The following is a 17435-nucleotide window of genomic DNA, read 5'->3' as shown; positions in this document are numbered from 1 at the left end:
TGGAGTCTTCTACGTTCCATTGTCCATTCAGTGTTTCTTGATTGGGCACTTAACTTGCAAATTCCTGTCTTAAGAAGCTGACCATCAGCCTTACTAAGTACACTGTCAACATTCATAATTTCGAATACAAAAATGATACATGTATACAAATTGGATGAATATATTCAGTAGGTCATAACGTTTGCAGAGATATGTTATATGGCATAAGTAGCATAAAACATATTTCAGTTATGTCATATATACATTTATAAGCATATTTCCATAAAGCATTGTGAGGTGCAACGTCACGTGGTGGTTGTGATTACAACTTGAATACATTTCATTCACACTGAAAAAGGAAACCCTGGGCTGAATAGGAAGTGAATTAAGACCAGGAGCTGAGAATATTCAAGGATTTTTCAGTGATGGTCATTTTCCCAAGGGGAATCAAGTTCGTTCTCCCGCCCTGCCCCAATGCACAATCATCTGTCTAGGTTGAATGCATGAGAGCTGTCTGGGTCTCTAAAACTTGTCCCATTGTGCTTTTGTACACTAGGTATTCCCTAAAATGTATCCCAAAAGCCTCCAGCCCGGACAGAATGCTGACTTAGGAAACTCACAAGGCTCTGTATGGCCAAGAGACCAGCTCAGCTTTATGGGGGGGAGCAGGGCTGTCGAGTGCGGCTGGGAGACGTGCTATTTAAAAAAAAAAAAACCAAGAGCTGCTTTGAGAAAAATGTCTTGATATTTTATCATTAAGGAGACACAAAATGAACCCACCACCCCTCTACCAAGACGATGGATGGGAATTTAGGAACTTTAATGAGACTATCTGGGAAACACACTTCTCTAGGACCTGAAAGCCCATAGTAGGCTTGAGGAATGACTATGGGTGAGCCTACACCATGGACTGCTTAGATTAATTAAGTCATATAAGTGATGATATAGGCCTTATAGCCCTGAAGCGCCTGAACTTCTTGTCTTTCCTAAGTGGCATGGACTTATGTCACACGGCTTAGCGGACACAGCTTTCCAACAGCGATCATGCCAGTGCCAAACACAAGAGAATATAACTCCTTTACTCCCACGTGAGAGTCCTGTTTACAGAGCTCTAACATGCCAGGGTACAATCCAGGCTAATGAGCAGCTCTGTCACCCCTCGGCCCTGCAGCCTTGGCTGCCTTACAAAGTCTCGCTGAAATAACTGCCACCTGGGCCACTCGCAAACAGCCTAAGAGCATGCAACTCACACCCTGAGTATCTGTGTGTAACTGCAGCCAGCTAACCACACCTGAGTTACACTCTGGCTCTCACCAGCCTGGGTTATACAGCAGAGTGACCCCAACACACACCCAGTCTTAGATTTTCTCCCAGAAATGTATGTTCTGTACTGCCCAGCCCTCTCCTGGACACTACAAATCATATTAAGTCCATTATTCCTGTAAGATTATTCCTGTGCACACAACTTACCACCCCAAAACAGAGTTACCCAGACACTTCCATTCAAACACATTAGACTAGATAAAAGAATAAAACAAGTTTATTAACTACAAAGAGAGAGATTTTAAGTGAATCCAACTAATGAGGAATAAAAGTCAGAAATGGTTACAAAGAAAATAAAGATGAAACATTTACTAGTGCCTAACTTAAGCTATATCCTATTCAAGCAAAGTTTCTCACCACATGCTTTCAGCTGCCTTCTAGATCAAACTGTGTACGTCAGGCCCTCTTCCTCAGCATCCAGTGAATACTTCCTTTCTCTCTTCAGGCGTAGCGAATGCCATGGGCAGGGAAGGAGGGGTTGTCCTCCTTTTTATAGTTTCACTCTCACTCTTGAAAAGCATTTCCAGCTGGGCGCTAGGACACACACAGTTGATGTGGAAGGAAGTTCACAGCTGGCTTTTCCTCACACGATGGAGCTTGTTTTGTTTCTCTTTCTTCTTGATGACCGTTTACGGCCTAAAGGCAAATTCAGGCAGGGACATTCCTTTCTTGAGACCTCATCTGGTTGCCAGCTTCCATATGAGCAAGGCTGTGGGGTTGGGAACACAGGTTAGTAATGTCATACACGGAAATCTTACAAAACTTTACATACAATGTTGAGACATATTGTATCAGGACAATACTGATCAACAACTTGTGAGTTTTCGAATTATATCTCACAAGGCAGACTTTGTACAAAGATTATTACAATAGTACGTAGGGTGTGAATACAGGAACGTATTTGGTCCCAGCTTCATTACTACATGTGGCAGGGAGTTCCTCTGGCTAAACCTGCAGAACAGAGACATTTCTTTTTTCCTTTTCAATCAGTTTTAAAGTGATTTCATTTCCTTGTGTGGTGTGGAAGCTTGGACAGCACAGCCCGTCACTCCCACAAACACACACACACACAGTATTGAGAGACAGTTTGAAGTGATGTGAGACTTCAGACCAGGCAGGTGAATGACTCTGAGAGCTTGGTTTTATTGGAAGTAACCCTGTAGCACCTCAAGGCCCCAACTGTGATCAGGGCCCCCCTTGTGCTGAGCATGGCTCAGATACCGGCTGAGAACAGGCCTCCTGCTGTAACCTACTGGACCCCACTCCCTTCCACAGCTTCTGGGATAGAATCCAGGAGTCCTGGCTCCCAGCCCTGCCAGGGATGCTCTGGGTGGGAGGTTTCTTGTTCAGCAAGGGCCATCAGGATATGGATCCACAGTATCCCACATAGTGTTGCCACCTGGATGATTTTTAATTGGCCTGGCCACTTTTTGTCCTGCCTTGCCTGTTGCCAGTGATCAGTTTCATCGCACACACCCCGTCCCCCCCACAAACCAAGGGAAAATGTTTCTGTCGATAACAATCAAAACGTGCAGCTAGACAAAGAAAGAAAAACGCTCCTGGAGAACTTTCTAGTGTCCCACCTTATTGTGTAGAAAACTTGTGGTCATGCTGATGTCACTGTACTTTTTACAATTTGATATGTGATGTCGACAATTTCTGTTTTTAAAGGTTATAAATAGGCTTGGCAGAATTCTTTTTAAAAATAATTTCCATGAACAGGACTGTTTATTTCTAAGCAATTTTTAATTTTTTTTATTCATTTAAATGTTCAGTTGTGGAAAATTACTGGCTGGGGCGGCGGGGGAAATCAAACCGTAATTCTGTAAAGACAACAGACGATTTTAAAAGGTCACATTTTATAACTATTCAAAAACAAATTATTAACATCACATGTCAAAATATACAAAGTAAATAGCCTGAAATCAAACTCCAGTATGTTCTCAAGCAGAAAATTTTGAATATTAGTGATGGAAATATTTTGCCAGCAATTTGCCTGTGTGTGATGAATTCAACATTTACCAGTAAAAATCCAGTCCTTCCAAGCATAGTTATAAAGCTTTAATTTTTTGAATCTCAACCTCTATTAAATAACTGTTTGACCTTCACATATGGCCTGAATCTTGACACACATAAATTCCCACAACTGAGATAATTTAAATTGATAAAAACGGGGATGGGATGCTTAAAACCCAGAATTTTCCACATCAAAATTTAAATCAATAGAATTCTAAAAAAAATGCCTATAAAAATAACCTTCGTGTTCTCCATCAAAATTATAAAAAGGTCAGTAGATTTCTGCCCAGTCTAATTTGAGTAACGATTGGCTCTAGTTGGCATTAGGACCTCTTTTGATGGTTGGGGGATGGGCAGTGAACGGTCTCTCTGCATCTTGAAGATGGCAAACATAAGGGGCAGGGGTGGATCTGGAGTAACCGAGAGGGAGGCAAAGCTGTGGGTGGGGAGGCAACGTTGGCAACTCGTGCCTGTGGGGCAAGGGGACAAGCAGGGTGGCAGAGTGAGGGTGTCCAGCTTTAGCAATTAAAATTTGGGGGTTCTGTGACTCATCTAGGGGAGCACATGGGGGGCTATTGTTTGGGGGTATCAGAAGCAGGGGGGTTGCCAGCAGTTGCACTCTGGGTCAGGCAAGACCCCTCGCCCTCCACAGCATCCTCCGTAATCTGCTTGTACTGGCGCTTGAAGAAGCCGAGCTGGAAGGAGACAGAGGGCGGAGAGGGGGAGAGCCAGACAGACACAGGCTCATGGCCGAGGAGGTAGAGGGACAGGCTGTGGAAACCTCTGAAGGAAAGACCCTTGTCCCTTCTCCACCAGCTGAGAAAGTGACAGACCCCATCCCTGGGATGATGGGCTGTGGGGGAGGGGTCCAAGCCCTATCCCACTCACCTTGTAGAGGGCTGCGGTGATGAGAGCCAGCAGGACCAGGCCCCCCACGCTGCTGCCCACGATGATGGGCAGGTATTTATAGACCTTGGAGCGCTCCACCACCGTCTGCACCTGGGGGGGAGGAGCTGTGAGATGGGGACCCAGGAGTCCTGGCACCATCACCCATCCCTGCTCTAACACACCAGACCCCACTTCCTCCCCGAGCAGGGACAGGACCCAGGAGTCCTGGGTCCCAGCTCTAACCACTGGCCAATGCTCTCTGTATCCCAGGCACAGTCACTCTGGTACCTGGCACTGGATGAATCCCTCCTTCTGGGTGTATTTCTCCTCCTCATATTCAATCTGGGCCTCGCTCACCAGACTCACATTCTGTTGCTGAGTCTGGAACAGAGAAATTCACCATCTCTGACCGGAAATGACACAAACCAGCCTGGAGCATCATCCCAGAGGGACCCAGAGCAATTTACAGGCTGTTCACACAGGAGCAATCCCTTGCCCAGAACTGAGATGCAGCCACCTCTGGGGAGGGGCACCGGGGCTGTTCACATATGCAGGGGGAGGGATCCTTCTCCTGGTGCCGAGAGGCAGAGGCAGCTCTTGTACCTGGGAGACCCACTGGAAGCTGACGTTCCCTTTGATCATAAACTCCAGTGGTTGCTGCATTTCCAGGGAGGCGATTCTGCACCGAATCTTCTTACAGGTGGCCACGGAGCAGTCCTGGGGGTGGAAGGATATCGCTGGGTGAGGCAGAAGATGTGCAGGGGCCCAGCATGGCCATGAGGGTCTGGATCTGTCTATAGCCCTTGCTGTCTGTGATAGTGAAGAGGGAGAAGAGCTGCTGGGATCTGCACTGGTTTGTACTCACCAGCAGGGGGCGCTCGCTCATCTGCTTCACAAAGTCCTTTGAACCAGGTGTTTCAGCCTCACTGTTGCACTGGGCCAGCTGGGGCTGTGGAGGGAGAGACACGGTGTTAATGGGGGCGGGAAGGGGACACGGGGCCTTTCCCCTCTAGGGGGCACCAGCACCAATCTGGCACCAGGGCACAGGACTCGCTGGCTCAGGGGCTGGGGAAGGGGCCTTTTTCCCTAAGCAGCCTGTCCCAGCAGGGGGCGCTGTAGGGCAGAGAGGGCATCACTGGGCCCATCTCACACACACAAGGGCAGGGAGAGGCAGGTACCTTGGAGGGGACGACCTCAGAGGCGTCCCACACCCGGACCCCGCTCAGCTCCACGGGGAACTGGAACGTGACCGAGATGGGGACGCTTCGCTGCCGCAGGTTCTTGACCTGAAAGAAACAGACTCTCCATAGGGCACTGCAGGAAGAGAACCCAGGAGCTCTGATCCCCAGCCCCCGCTCTAACCCTCAGAGCCCACTGCCCTGCCAGATCTGGGGATAGAACCCAGGAGTCCTGGCTCCCTGACTAACCCTCCATGATCTAATGCACTAAATCTAACTCAGGTAGTTCCAATCCCTCCCTCTTGCCCTGTCTCCCCCCTCACACTGTGCACCACTGGCCTCACCTCGTACCGATGTGTCACTGGCACACTGGTCCCTGCCTCCTTGGTGGAGACGCTGACGTACTTGGTCGACTCCTCGAGGCTGAGGGAGGAAAAGGATGGAAAGAAGGAGAGAGGCGAGAATGTGATGGATGGGGCTGGAGAGTGGTGCTGGGGTGTCATGTCCAGAAGGGGGCGCTGTGCTACAGGGAAGGGCTCAGGAGGGGGCGCTCTCCCCTTCAAATCAGCGCTGGCACCTATGACCCTGTGCAGCACTAGGGGGTGCTGTGCTGCAGGGAACAGGGGGCCCAGTAGGGGGCGCTCTTCCCTCCGTCTCTGCACTGACCTACCTGGTGAGGATGATGAAGATGCCGTACTTGACCGGCAGCTCCGCCCGGTGAATCATGTGCTCGGTGATCGGGCCGCCATTGTCACTGGGGGGAGGGGAGGGCAAAGGAGAGAGGTGTGAGGAATCGCAGGCAGATAACTGTGCAGGGAGGCTGCACCACAGGCCTCTGTCCTGCCCTGCTCCTTGTACAGCCCCCCTCCCACTGCCCCCCCACCCCGCCCTCCGGCCCTGCACAGCCCCCTCACCTGCTGGCATTGGCCATGATCTGCAGCCTGTCTCCCAGGTCAGCCTCAGAAGAGACGTTGAAAGTGGCAACAAAGATGACCTGGAAAACATAAGGGGTGAGAGAGCCAGTGGGTTCAGGGTCTGGGGAACTGCCAGAGACTGCAGGAGCAGGGCAGACATGGAAGATGGGCGGCAGGTGGGGGGGTGTGTGCTATTGTATGAACTTAGATGGAATAAATGGCCCCAGAACGGCAAAGGGTGATACCATGACCCTGTTCCTGTCCAACATTAAACAGCGTTAACCGGGTTTGGGATCCAGAAACCTCAGCTGGCTCTGTGCCATGAAACACCCCATTCACCATCATTTTAAGGACCCCAAATGGGGGAGGGAACAGCCCCTCCCTTTGTTCTTTTCTCCCACAGTGAGGTCTGATTTCTAGCCCCCCAAGTCTGCCCCTTTGTTTCCAGCCCCGGCAGGGCCTGACCCCAGCCCTGGAGTGACCTCAGGGCTCTGTTTGCACTGACTCTCTGGCTCCCCTGGGCGCTTTCTCCAGCACATCTCTTGTCATGGCTGGGCTGACCTCAGGGAACTGCCCCTCTCTGCCCACAGGTAGGCCCTGTCCCTACCTTGGCCCCGCTCCAGAAGACGGGGTGGTTGACGTGGCAGATGCTGTTCCTTTGAGATTGCTCCTCCGAGCCCTCCACCGAGCTGCACTTAATGACCAGGGACCTCCTGTTAGACTGAGCACAGGGGACCAGCCAGTGAGAGACAGGGCCACAGACCCTCTGCTGACCACCTGCCTGCTCCCTGCAGAGCAGCATCCCCTGACAAGTCCCCTTCCCACTCTCTGCAGCACAGAACCCCCTGCAGAGGCTGCCCCTCATACCCGATGTATGTTGGGGTACCTGGAGCAGCAGAACTCGGCGGTAGGACAGCGCGGCTGGGTAGAAGAACTGCACCGTGGTGCTGTAGGAATTCTCACCATGATTCTGGATGGAGACGGTGGTGTTGATTTCAGGGGTGACCCCCACAACCAGGGTGCTCAAGCTAAGGGGAGAGAAAGGGGGGAGCTTCCTGAAGGCAGTGCCCTGGTTACTCTGTGAATTTCCTCTAGCAGTGCCCAGCCAGGGACCCCAGTGCTGCGACCTTCGCCACAGCAGTGCCCCCCACCCAGGATCCATCAGCACTGGAAATCCAAGGTGTGATCAAGCTGGATGGGTCCCCCCATGGTGGGTGTTTTTGCAGGGAGGATTTGGTGACATACCCAGAGAAATTGAAGGAGACTGCTAACTGGTCATCGCAGCGGCCATCCATGCCACAGTCCTTCTGAAACAGGAGCTGAGGAGAGACCAGGAGGGCAGGGGTCAATGGGGAGAGGGCTGCAGCATCCATCTGCCAGAGTGACGCTGCAGGGACCCAGGGACCCTCCAGTTACCCCAGCACCTCCCAGTCCCCTGCACTGGGGCACAGTTAAACCCATCATCATCCCTGCCCTTGCCACTCACCCACTCACCCATAGCCCTCTTCCTCCTTCCACCTCCTGGCTCTGGCCAGCAACAGTATCACGCTTCTAGGGGCGCTAGGGCAGGGGGCCTGCCTGGCTGATAGGGGAATGAGGAACAGGACATGGGGCCTTTCCCCTCTAAGGGGCCCTGGCCAACATAAGTTTTGAAAAATGTTCAGAAAAAATCATTTTTTTAGCCAATAATATTTTGGAGAGAAATTTTGGGAACTTTGAGGAGAAGTTGAAACGTTCCCTCAGAGGAGAGACAGGTCCCTAGCCAAGGCAAACTCAACATCCATCTCTGCTGCCCTGTAGTGTCCATACTCTGTAAGGGGGTTAGGAAGCTGCTGCTGGCTCTGAACTTTGCAGTCTATCGCTTTTGAATGCCAACATCACTGGTTCGATCCCTGCAGCAGACCCACTCTGGGGCCTGGTCCTGGAACCTTACCAAGCCTGGAGACAGTGGCACAAAGTCCTCGCTCAGGATGGGTCTGAGGCCACCGGCGGCAGCGATGGACTCCCCTGTCAGGGTGTAGTTGAAGTGTAGGGTGATGGGGGTCAGAATGTCTTCGGGACAGATCTGGGGAGACAGAAACACGTTGGGTCCCTGAAGGTAAAGTGGAGCTGGGACCCAGAGAGAGTTTTGTTCTCTGGGTGATTTGGGAGCAAAGGCAGAGTTGGAGGCGCAGACACAGTGGGAGGGGAAGGAGCCGGGACACCCCCACACTTACAGGTAATATTATCCAATATCTCTCACATTTCTTCTCAATGCTGAGTCGCAGCTTCCTGCTCAGGACGGGGCCGGTGGAGTTGAAGGTGACTCGGATCTTCGTCTGCCCGGGGTCCAGGGCCAGGCTGTACTGGATGGTGCTGAAGATCCCGTCACCTACAGGGCAGGGAAAATGAGGGACTGAGAATAGGAACCTGAATGGGAAATGGGACATGGGGCCTTTCCCCTCTAAGGGGTGCTGGCTCCGATCCATCCCCAGGGCAGGGGACTGGCTGGCTCGGGGGGGAGGGGAGCAGGGGGTGGGTTTGGTCTGACCTAGGCTGTCCGTGGTGCTCTTAGTGACGGTGAAGCAGACCTCTGCCCTGCTGGCCTCTGTGTTGAGCTGCTCCTGCCCCTGGCAGTTGAAGGCTGAGGTGGGGATGGTTGGGGGCTGGAAGCTCATGGAGACTCTGACTCTGAGCACTGGCCGGGACCTGCCGTGGGGGGGAACAGACCCATCACCCAGCTGCTCTTTGCAACGGGGCCAGGCCCCTTCCCTCCACAGAGCCTCCCACCCAGCCTGGATGTGCTCACAGCACCCAAGGGAGAAAAGTTATGGATTTGCAGCTCTGCTAGAGAAGATGCTGGGGGGAAGAGAAGGGAGCAGTAAAGCAGGGGCAGCAGGTTTGTATAATTTTTGGGTTGCCCAGAACAGGTCCAAGTCCTGTCCTTCCACACACCCTGCCACACACACACCCCTGCCTAAGGCTCTGGAAGGGAGATTGGGTGCTTGTTGCAGGCTCTGGGCTGGGGCAGAGGGTATGGGTTCAGGAGGGGGTGCCAGTTCTGGGAGGGAGTTTGGGAGCAGGAGGGGGTTTGGAGGTGCAGGCTTTGGGAAGAAGTTTGGATGTGGGATAGATTTTGGTTGCAGAGCCCCCCCACACCACACTCCCTGGACATGCTATGCCCAGCACCCCTACCCACAAATCCACAGTGCCGTGAACACTACCACTTGCCCCACTCTCAGCCCCACCTCAGCCAAGAGGAGCAAGGGCAGGGGAGGAACCAGGGAGGTGTGTGGGGGCAGCAGGTGGGACTCAGATCCAAACTTTCCTGGAGCCAGGCCCCCGGGCCCAGAATATTCCTGAAGCCCGAGCACCACAGGCTCATGCAACTTGCCGGCACTGCACCAAAGCTATCATTGCGCCTTTCTCCAGTACAGGTGATACAGACACACACACAATGTATTGCTACTGTGCGGCCTTGTCTACACTACAGATAACTGAGCTTAATGAAGCATGGCAGATTACTGGTTCTCAGTCTTAAAATATTGCCTCAAAGCCTCCCTGATTTGAATAGCCCCCATTGTGCCCTTCCAATAGCCATGGTATCTGGCTGCTCAAAATCAGCAGCCAAGTGATCTGGCTCAGCACTCCACCCTAGGCAAGCTTTTCACCCTTAGCCCCACAGGCAGCTCTGACCATTGGAATGTTTTCCTCACTAAGATCTAACCTTCCCTAAAGGTATCGCCAGCACACTTTTAATCTGCCAAAGGCACATTCCACATCCACTCAGTCTGTTGTTGAAGCGTTTCTTGCTGCTGTCCAGGTTTCCCATGTAAGGCTCCATGAGCCATGGGAGTAAGGGATATACTGGGTCTCCCAGGATCACGATGGGCATTTCAACATCCCCCACTGGAATCTTTTGGTCTGGAAAGAAAGGTCCTGCTTGCAGCTTTCTGTGCAGGCCAGTGAAGATGCACACATCATGCACCTTCTCCGACCACCTGACATTGATGTTAGCAAAACACCCACAGTGCTCTACAAGTGCCTGCAGTAACATAGAGAAGTGCCCCTTTCTGTTGATGTACTCTGTTAGAAGATAGTCTGGGGCCAAAATTGGAATATGCGTTCCATCTATCACCCTGCCATAGTTAGGCAATCCCATTTCCACAAAGCCATTCACTATTTCATGTACATTGCCATGGTTCTTTGTAGCAGGATTTGATTAATGGCCCTGCACACGTGCATTAATGCATCCCCTGCAATGGACTTCAAACTGATTCACAACCAACTGGTAGCAGTCCAGGGTTGCTAGCTTCCACACTGCAATCACCACGCACTTCTCCACCAAGAAGGCAGCTCTCATTTTGGTGTACTAGCACTACAGGGCTGGGGTGAGCTCTGTACACAGTTCCAGGAAGGTGGTTTTCTGCATCTGAAAGTTCTTCACCCACTGCTCATCATCTCAGAGCTGCATAACAATGTGATCCCACCAATCAGTGCTTGTTTTCCAAGCTCAAAAGCGATGGTCCACTGTTCAGCTGCTCCATGAATGTCAAAAGTAATCTGGTGTTGTTTCTTTCCATGGCACACAGCAGGTCAGGCAACTCTGGTTCCTGTTCATATTGGAAGTTCATGATATACTGCATGACCATCCACTGCATGACCATTTCGTAACAGCGACCACAACAGTAGAGTTCAGTGCAGGACCCATCTTTTCAGAAAGAGATGGCAGGTGCACAGTAAACACGGAAAAATGCCACAGAATGCAGTTAAAAGCCCATGGAATGCTGGGATGGAAAGAACTGCATCATGAGACATTGCTTGCACACCTGTGATGCACTGCGATCCACTCTGCCTTCCCACAACACCTAGCTGTGGAATGTGGTGAGTAGCACACTGAGATAGGTACCCACAGTGCACTGCTCTCACTCTCAGTGCTACAGCACCAAGTGTGGATGCACTCTGCTGACACAAGGACAATAGTGTGGACGTGGAATAGTGATGAAATTATTGCACTTTTCGATTGTTGGCATAACTTGTATCGAAAATACTCTTGTGTAGACAAGGCCTGAGATTGTTGTGCGGAGCAGAGCAACGACACAGAGTAACTCACCTCAGCAGCAGGACCTGCCCTTGTGCCCCCACCACGATGTCCGGCAGCCCATCCCCCGTCAGATCTGTCCCGCCACTGACAACCTGGCCAAAGTACTGCAGCCTGCTGGGAAACTGTGACCCCTCTATGCGCTGTGGGGCAGAGAGAGCAGTAAGGGATGCAGAAGGGGTGAGTGTACTATATAATGAGCACTAGGGGGCAGCAGAGGATAAGGGCTAGGAATGGGGTAAGTATACTGTATAATGGGCACTAGGGGGCGGTGGGCCCCATGGTGTCCCTTCAGGGCTGTGTACTGACCCCTCCCCATAGGAGCTGGGCTCACCTGTCTGTACTGGGGACTGAGGCCTCCCTTTTCCCCATGGAAGATGTACAAGGCCCCGTGATTGTCATTCTCCATGGGAGCCCCGATTGCCACGTCCGTCTGTCCATCCCCGCTGATGTCCCCGATTTCACACATGCTGGCCCCAAAGCGCCCAGACACTTCCCCCATCTGCCCATGTAGTGTCTTGTTGCAGATCATCGTCGTCCCCTGCAGGCCCAATCCAAAAAGACACATGGGAAAGGATCAGCGCTTGGTGTCATCAGAGAGTGCTTCCTACCAAGCACCTTTCCCTCTCTCTGCAGCACATGCATGTCTCCCCTCCCGACTCTGGGGCGCTGGGGCCAGAACTGACTGGGAGGGAAGAGCGCCCCCTACTGAGCCTCTACCCTGCTTCCTGGAGCACCATGCCCACTACTGCAATACTAATTGTTACAACATCACAGCAGTCCCAGCAAACAAGAACCCACAGCCACCCATCATCCCCATGGCTGCACCCCTCTTTCTTACCAGCAAGTTAATCGGGCAGATATAGACCCGTCCTCCACTCAGAGGTGTATGGTACATAGGGGCTCCGATTAGAATCAGGTCCATGTTCCCATCTCTGTCGAGGTCCACAGCACACAGTATACTCCCGAAATATGAGCCTGTCTGGAGAGGAAAATAACACTCCCTTAATTTAGTCACCTTCTACTTCTTCTCCCACTAGGACCCTTCTCACCCTCTGGGGACAAGAATTCAGTCCCAAGGTCCACTCCATCTTTAGACTCACCCTCCCAAAGTGCAGCTGGTGGCACTATCACTATAAGTGTTCTTGAACAGATAGGCAGATAGATCTTGGAGGGCCGGGGATGCTGAATGCTAACTGTGGTGCAATTCTTTTTAGAGGTTGGGCTATCACAAGTCAGGTTCATCACTGACTGAGCCACTGATAGAAGTTTTGTTTAGGTGGCATGTACAGGCAATTGAAGCTTGGAGAAATTCACTTTGTTAGTGTAGTGTGATCTTTTACAGACACTGTTAATATCACTAGCAATGTTATTTCCTTGCTTGAGTCTCTCTAGCCCAGATCCACAAAGGTATTTATGTGCTTAACTCCCTGGACTTTACTGCCTCTGTGATCCGCAAAACCTCTGACTGGCTGCTGCTGACCCCTGTAGGTGCCTAAACTGACTTGGTGCCTAAGGTTTTGCAGCAGAAGCTCCTCTGTTGCTGTCCCAAGGGCAGGGCATGTGCCTTACTGTCTAACTATAAGCATGAAGTTGCCCGGTGCCTATTTCTCCCCCCACATCCCAGCATGATCCACAAACTAGGGGATGACAGGTGCTGCTTCATTTAACTCTTCCGGTAGGTGTGGTCAGAGGAGAAGGAATTGAACAGGCACCTGCTATTTGTCAGTCCAGTTCTCTAACTCCTGAGCTGTGGGATATTCTGATGTGGGCTCCCTCAGTCTCCCCTGTTAAAGTTGTTCCACTTTAATTGAGTAACTAAGTATCAGTTGGGCCACAGAACATGTGCAAATCACAACCACCCTACAGCTGGAGAGAGGGCAGCTACCTGGTCAAATCCTTCTTCCTAATCAGACAAAGCTGGGATTTGAACCAGGGGTCACCCATGTCCTAGATGAGGACTCTAACTCCTAGGCTATATGGGAAACCTCTCATCTCCTACAGCTGGTTTAAGAATATCTCGGCAGCTCTGAGCATGCCTATTGGATGAGACCCAACATGTGGGGTAGGTGAAGAGTGCCTGTGTCTCTCTCTCCCCTCCCCTCATTCATCGATCGCTGGCAGAGGCAGGTGCCTCCGTGCAGCATCACGATGCCTAAGTCCCTTGGTGGCTCTGGGCCTCTGTCCATATCCATCTTATGAGTTCCGTCTAGACTGTAAGTTAAGGTAACAGAGGTGGGATATTGGAGAGATGCTGAATGTCAGTTGCGGTGCAGTTCTCTAAACCAGTCAAGTTTATCCCCGCCTGAGGCTCTCTGACCGAATCGTTCCTGAAGGTGAAGCCAAACACAAATATTACATGATGTCAAAAGCTTACAGGCTTCCTCCAGCCATCTCCTTCTCTCACACACACAATCCACATTACCTGTAACGTTCCCCATACCTGATCCCCCAACAGCTCTGGTCCACGTGTCCATTCCCCACCCTTGGTATCTCGGCTGAACAGGAGGACTTTGCCGGTGCTTTGGCATAGAGGGGCCCCAGCCATGTAGATGCTCTGTCCATTGGCTGTTATGATCTGAGATGAATAACCTCAAAGGAAAAGAGAGACATGGGGAGGTGACATGGGAAACAGCCGTACAACAGTGTGATGGGTTGGACCCTCCCATCTGGGATGCTACTTGATGCACTGGGTTTCACTGAGCCTTTCCTGCTCCACCAGCCTGGATTCCCTCTTCCTTTTTTGCTGAATTAGGCTCTCCGGTGTGGTGCAGCACACACACACAGGTAGGGCCACACCCACCAGCAGACACAGACTGAAATCAATTCTATGTGAGAGGACTCATCTGGAATTCATGTGCACACCCTTATGGGCAATAAACTCGAAACAATACTGTCTTACACTGTACAGAGAGATCTGCACAGAGCAAGCTCCTAAAAATTCACCCTCTCCCTCAATGTGGAGAAAGACGTGCACAGCTTCTTGTACCCCCAGGTATGAATTGTACAAACTGGGTTATGCTCTAAACAAGAAATAACTTTATTAAGTACAAAAGGTAAATTGTAAGTGATTACAAGGGAAAGCAAACAGAACAAAGCAGATTACCTTAATAAATAAAGAAAACCTGCAAACTGAGCATAACACGCTAGACGGGTAGGATACAAATTAGCAGACTCTCACCCTGAGTGATAAACAGGCAGCACATTCTTAAGTTGCCTTGGTTTTCCCAGGTTTTCCTACTCAGGCTAAAAATCCCTCTAGCCTGGGACCATCACTTCCCACAGTTCTGTCCTTGCCCCTCAGATATTTCCAAGTGTGTTGTTGTAGGGAGAGTGAGGCCTCCCATGACGTCATTGTCCCCTTTTTGTATCTTCTTCCGACTCGCTGTAAAGCTCTTTTGCTGTGACCTGGACCAAACAGTTCCCATTGTGCAGTGCTATCTCTGAGAGGTTTGTATTGTACCTACTTCCTGGGGTAATCCGTGTGCTTATGTGCATTTACTCAATAAGCCGTGAACACTGTGTGGACTTTTTACCATTGTACCTGAAAGGCTGTTTGTGGGTGTTGTGAACCTCACCACAAGTTTCAGTAACACATACGTAGCCAAACTTCGTAGCTTCACACAGAATGATAACACACACAATCCAATGAGATTAATGTTCAGCAGATCAAGACTTTTAGAATAATCTCTCACAAGGCATATTTTGTACAAAACATATCCTAATTACATGACAGTGGTGAATATTGGGGTGTCGGGGTGTCACAAACAATGTGAAACAGAGATCCCTTCACCAGAACTAAGATGCAGCCACCTCTGGGGTGAGGAGCCGGGGCTGTTTAAATAGGTAAGGGGAAATCTTTGGGCTTGTTTTTACCAAGGTAAGCATCATTCATGTCCCCAGAGGTTGTGGGTATGTTGTTGAAACTCAGCTTCCCACCGCTCCCATATAGGTATATCCCACCGGACCAATCATAGGCTCCCACCACTCCCAGCTCTGGATTCCCAGCATCTCCCTGTCCCACAGAATCATAGAAGATTAGGGTTGGAAGAGACCTCAGGAGGTCATCTAGTCCAACTCCCTGCTCAAAGCAGGACCAGCACCAACTAAATCATCCCAGCCAGGGCTTTGTCAAGCTGGACCTTACAAACCTCTAAGGATGGGGATAGCATTGGCCTGCTAAACCCAAGCTTGTGAGTTCAATCCTTGAGGGGGCCATTTAGGGAACTGGGGTAAAAATGTGTCTGGGGATTGGTCCTGCTTTGAGCAGGGGATTGGACTAGATGACCTCCTGAGGTCCCTTCCAACCCTCATATTCTCTGATTCTATGGTGGAGATTCCACCACCTCCCTAGGTAACCCAGTCCAGTGGTTCCCCACCCTCCTAGTGAAATAGTGTTTCCTAATATCCAACCTAAACCTCTCCCACTGCAACTTGAGACCATTGCTCCTTGTTCTGTCATCTGCTACCATGGAGAACAGCTGAACTCCATCCTCCTTGGAACCCCCCTTCAGGTAGTTGAAGGCCTCTATAAAATTCCCCCTCACTAGTCTCTTCTGCAGAGTAAATAAATCCAGTTTCCTCAGTCTTTCCTCATAAGTCATGTTCCCCAGGTCCCTAATCATTTTTGTTGACCTTTGCTGGACTCTTTCCAATTTACCTACATCCTTTCTGTAGCAGGGCTCCCAAAAATGGACGCAATACTCCAGATGTGGCCTCACTAGTGCCAAACAGAGGGGAATAATGACTTCCCTCAATCTGCTGCCAGTGATCCTACTAATTCAGCCCAATTTGCCGGCCATCTCGACCTTGAAAACCCATTTCTAGAGCCCCAGGGCCACCGCGGCCCCTGCCCCAGCTCTGTTACCTTCCAAGATGATGATCTTGTCCTGCAGCTGGGTCTCGATGCACTCGAGGGTATTGAAATTGTCCACCCTAAAGATATGCTTCCTGGTGGGCTCAGAGGCGATCTCCTGGAGCTCCTGAAGGCCTCCCTTGCTGACCTTCACGGAACAGAGAGAGGTACAGTGGAGACAAGGGCATCAGCATCAATCACAGCCAAGAGCCCTGGGCACATAGCCACCCATCCTGAGCCCTGCTGGGCCCTCGATAGGCACGGCTCAGCCAGCACCCTGGGCTGCTCCAGTGAGTGGGGGGTGGGGCGCTGAAACATCTTGGCACAAGTGTCACTGTGTTTTGAGGATACAGGCCTCAAGTCTGTGCTAGGCCAGGTGGGTTGTGTGCCATCGGTTCAGCGGTGGTGTGAAGGCACTTCCTGATCGCTGGGCCCCACATAAGCCATAGACAAAGGTCTAACAAGATCCAATGGCTGGAAGCAGAATTTACACCCATTCAGATTGGAAAGAAGGTGTCAGGTTTAACCATGAGGGGAATTAACCATTGGAGCAGCTCACCAAGGACCACGGTGGATTCTCCATCCTTGGCAATTTTTAACTCAAGACTGGCTGGTTTTCTAAGAGATCTGCTCTGGTTCCAGCAGGGATTATTTGAGGTCAGTTCTCTGGACTGTGCCACACGGGAGCTCAGACTAGATCATCACAAAAATCCCTTCTGGCCTGGGAATCTACGTCTCTAAACCCGAGTTTGTTGATGAAAGGCAGCTTACATCGACCTATCTCTGTAAGCGGCTACACTAAAATGTAGCTCCCACCCATGTAACTCACCTATTACACTGACTTTATAACTCCACTTCCGCAAGAGGCATTGCTTTTAGGTCAATATAGTTAAGTCGATGCAGTATCCATATAGTCACTATGTGGCTTACGTAGCCTGAGGCTCCAGTTTTTGGCCCTGGACCATCAGGCTTCAGTGGTCAGTGCCTCACAATGCCCCGCACTGACCGTTAAAATGGTACAAGATCCCTTGGTGAGGACGCGCACCGCCAACAGAAGTAGAGAAATGTGGACATGAAAAACCGATTTAATTCCCGCGGTGGCTGTGTGACGACATAACTGAATTCGACATAAGTGTGTCGTGTAAACTTGCCCTTTGTCTTGCTGCTGATGCCCATTTCAATCTCTTTGGCTCAGCAGTTTA

At 50.9% G+C, this 17435-nt stretch overlaps 2 protein-coding genes across 6 annotated transcripts in view; one reads left to right on the top strand and one right to left on the bottom strand.

The window, feature by feature from the left end:
• LOC127052774 (zinc finger protein 501-like) overlaps window positions 1-17435 on the top strand; it is a 128481-nt gene that overhangs the window by 18913 nt on the left and 92133 nt on the right. The window lies entirely within an intron of this gene.
• The window catches only part of LOC127052750 (integrin alpha-M-like), a 28839-nt gene continuing 12774 nt past the window's right edge, over window positions 1371-17435 (bottom strand). The window contains exons 9-28 of the mRNA XM_050956698.1: window positions 16246-16381; window positions 13822-13970; window positions 12220-12360; window positions 11713-11919; window positions 11391-11521; window positions 8829-8986; window positions 8515-8669; window positions 8232-8363; window positions 7544-7617; window positions 7185-7326; window positions 6906-7019; window positions 6299-6378; window positions 6055-6138; window positions 5729-5807; window positions 5385-5492; window positions 5072-5155; window positions 4810-4923; window positions 4495-4587; window positions 4207-4311; window positions 1371-2011 (exon numbers count right to left, since the gene is read on the bottom strand). Of these exons, the coding sequence (XP_050812655.1) occupies window positions 1886-2011; window positions 4207-4311; window positions 4495-4587; window positions 4810-4923; window positions 5072-5155; window positions 5385-5492; window positions 5729-5807; window positions 6055-6138; window positions 6299-6378; window positions 6906-7019; window positions 7185-7326; window positions 7544-7617; window positions 8232-8363; window positions 8515-8669; window positions 8829-8986; window positions 11391-11521; window positions 11713-11919; window positions 12220-12360; window positions 13822-13970; window positions 16246-16381 (2412 nt within the window). The 3' untranslated portion in view covers window positions 1371-1885. The remainder of the gene's footprint in view (window positions 2012-4206; window positions 4312-4494; window positions 4588-4809; window positions 4924-5071; window positions 5156-5384; window positions 5493-5728; window positions 5808-6054; window positions 6139-6298; window positions 6379-6905; window positions 7020-7184; window positions 7327-7543; window positions 7618-8231; window positions 8364-8514; window positions 8670-8828; window positions 8987-11390; window positions 11522-11712; window positions 11920-12219; window positions 12361-13821; window positions 13971-16245; window positions 16382-17435) is intronic.

The sequence above is a fragment of the Gopherus flavomarginatus genome, chromosome 5 (genome assembly GCF_025201925.1).
Source record: "Gopherus flavomarginatus isolate rGopFla2 chromosome 5, rGopFla2.mat.asm, whole genome shotgun sequence".
Lineage (NCBI taxonomy): Eukaryota > Metazoa > Chordata > Testudines > Testudinidae > Gopherus > Gopherus flavomarginatus.
The sequence above is the reverse complement of the archived record's forward strand: the minus strand, read 5'-3'. Positions and strand labels throughout refer to the sequence as shown.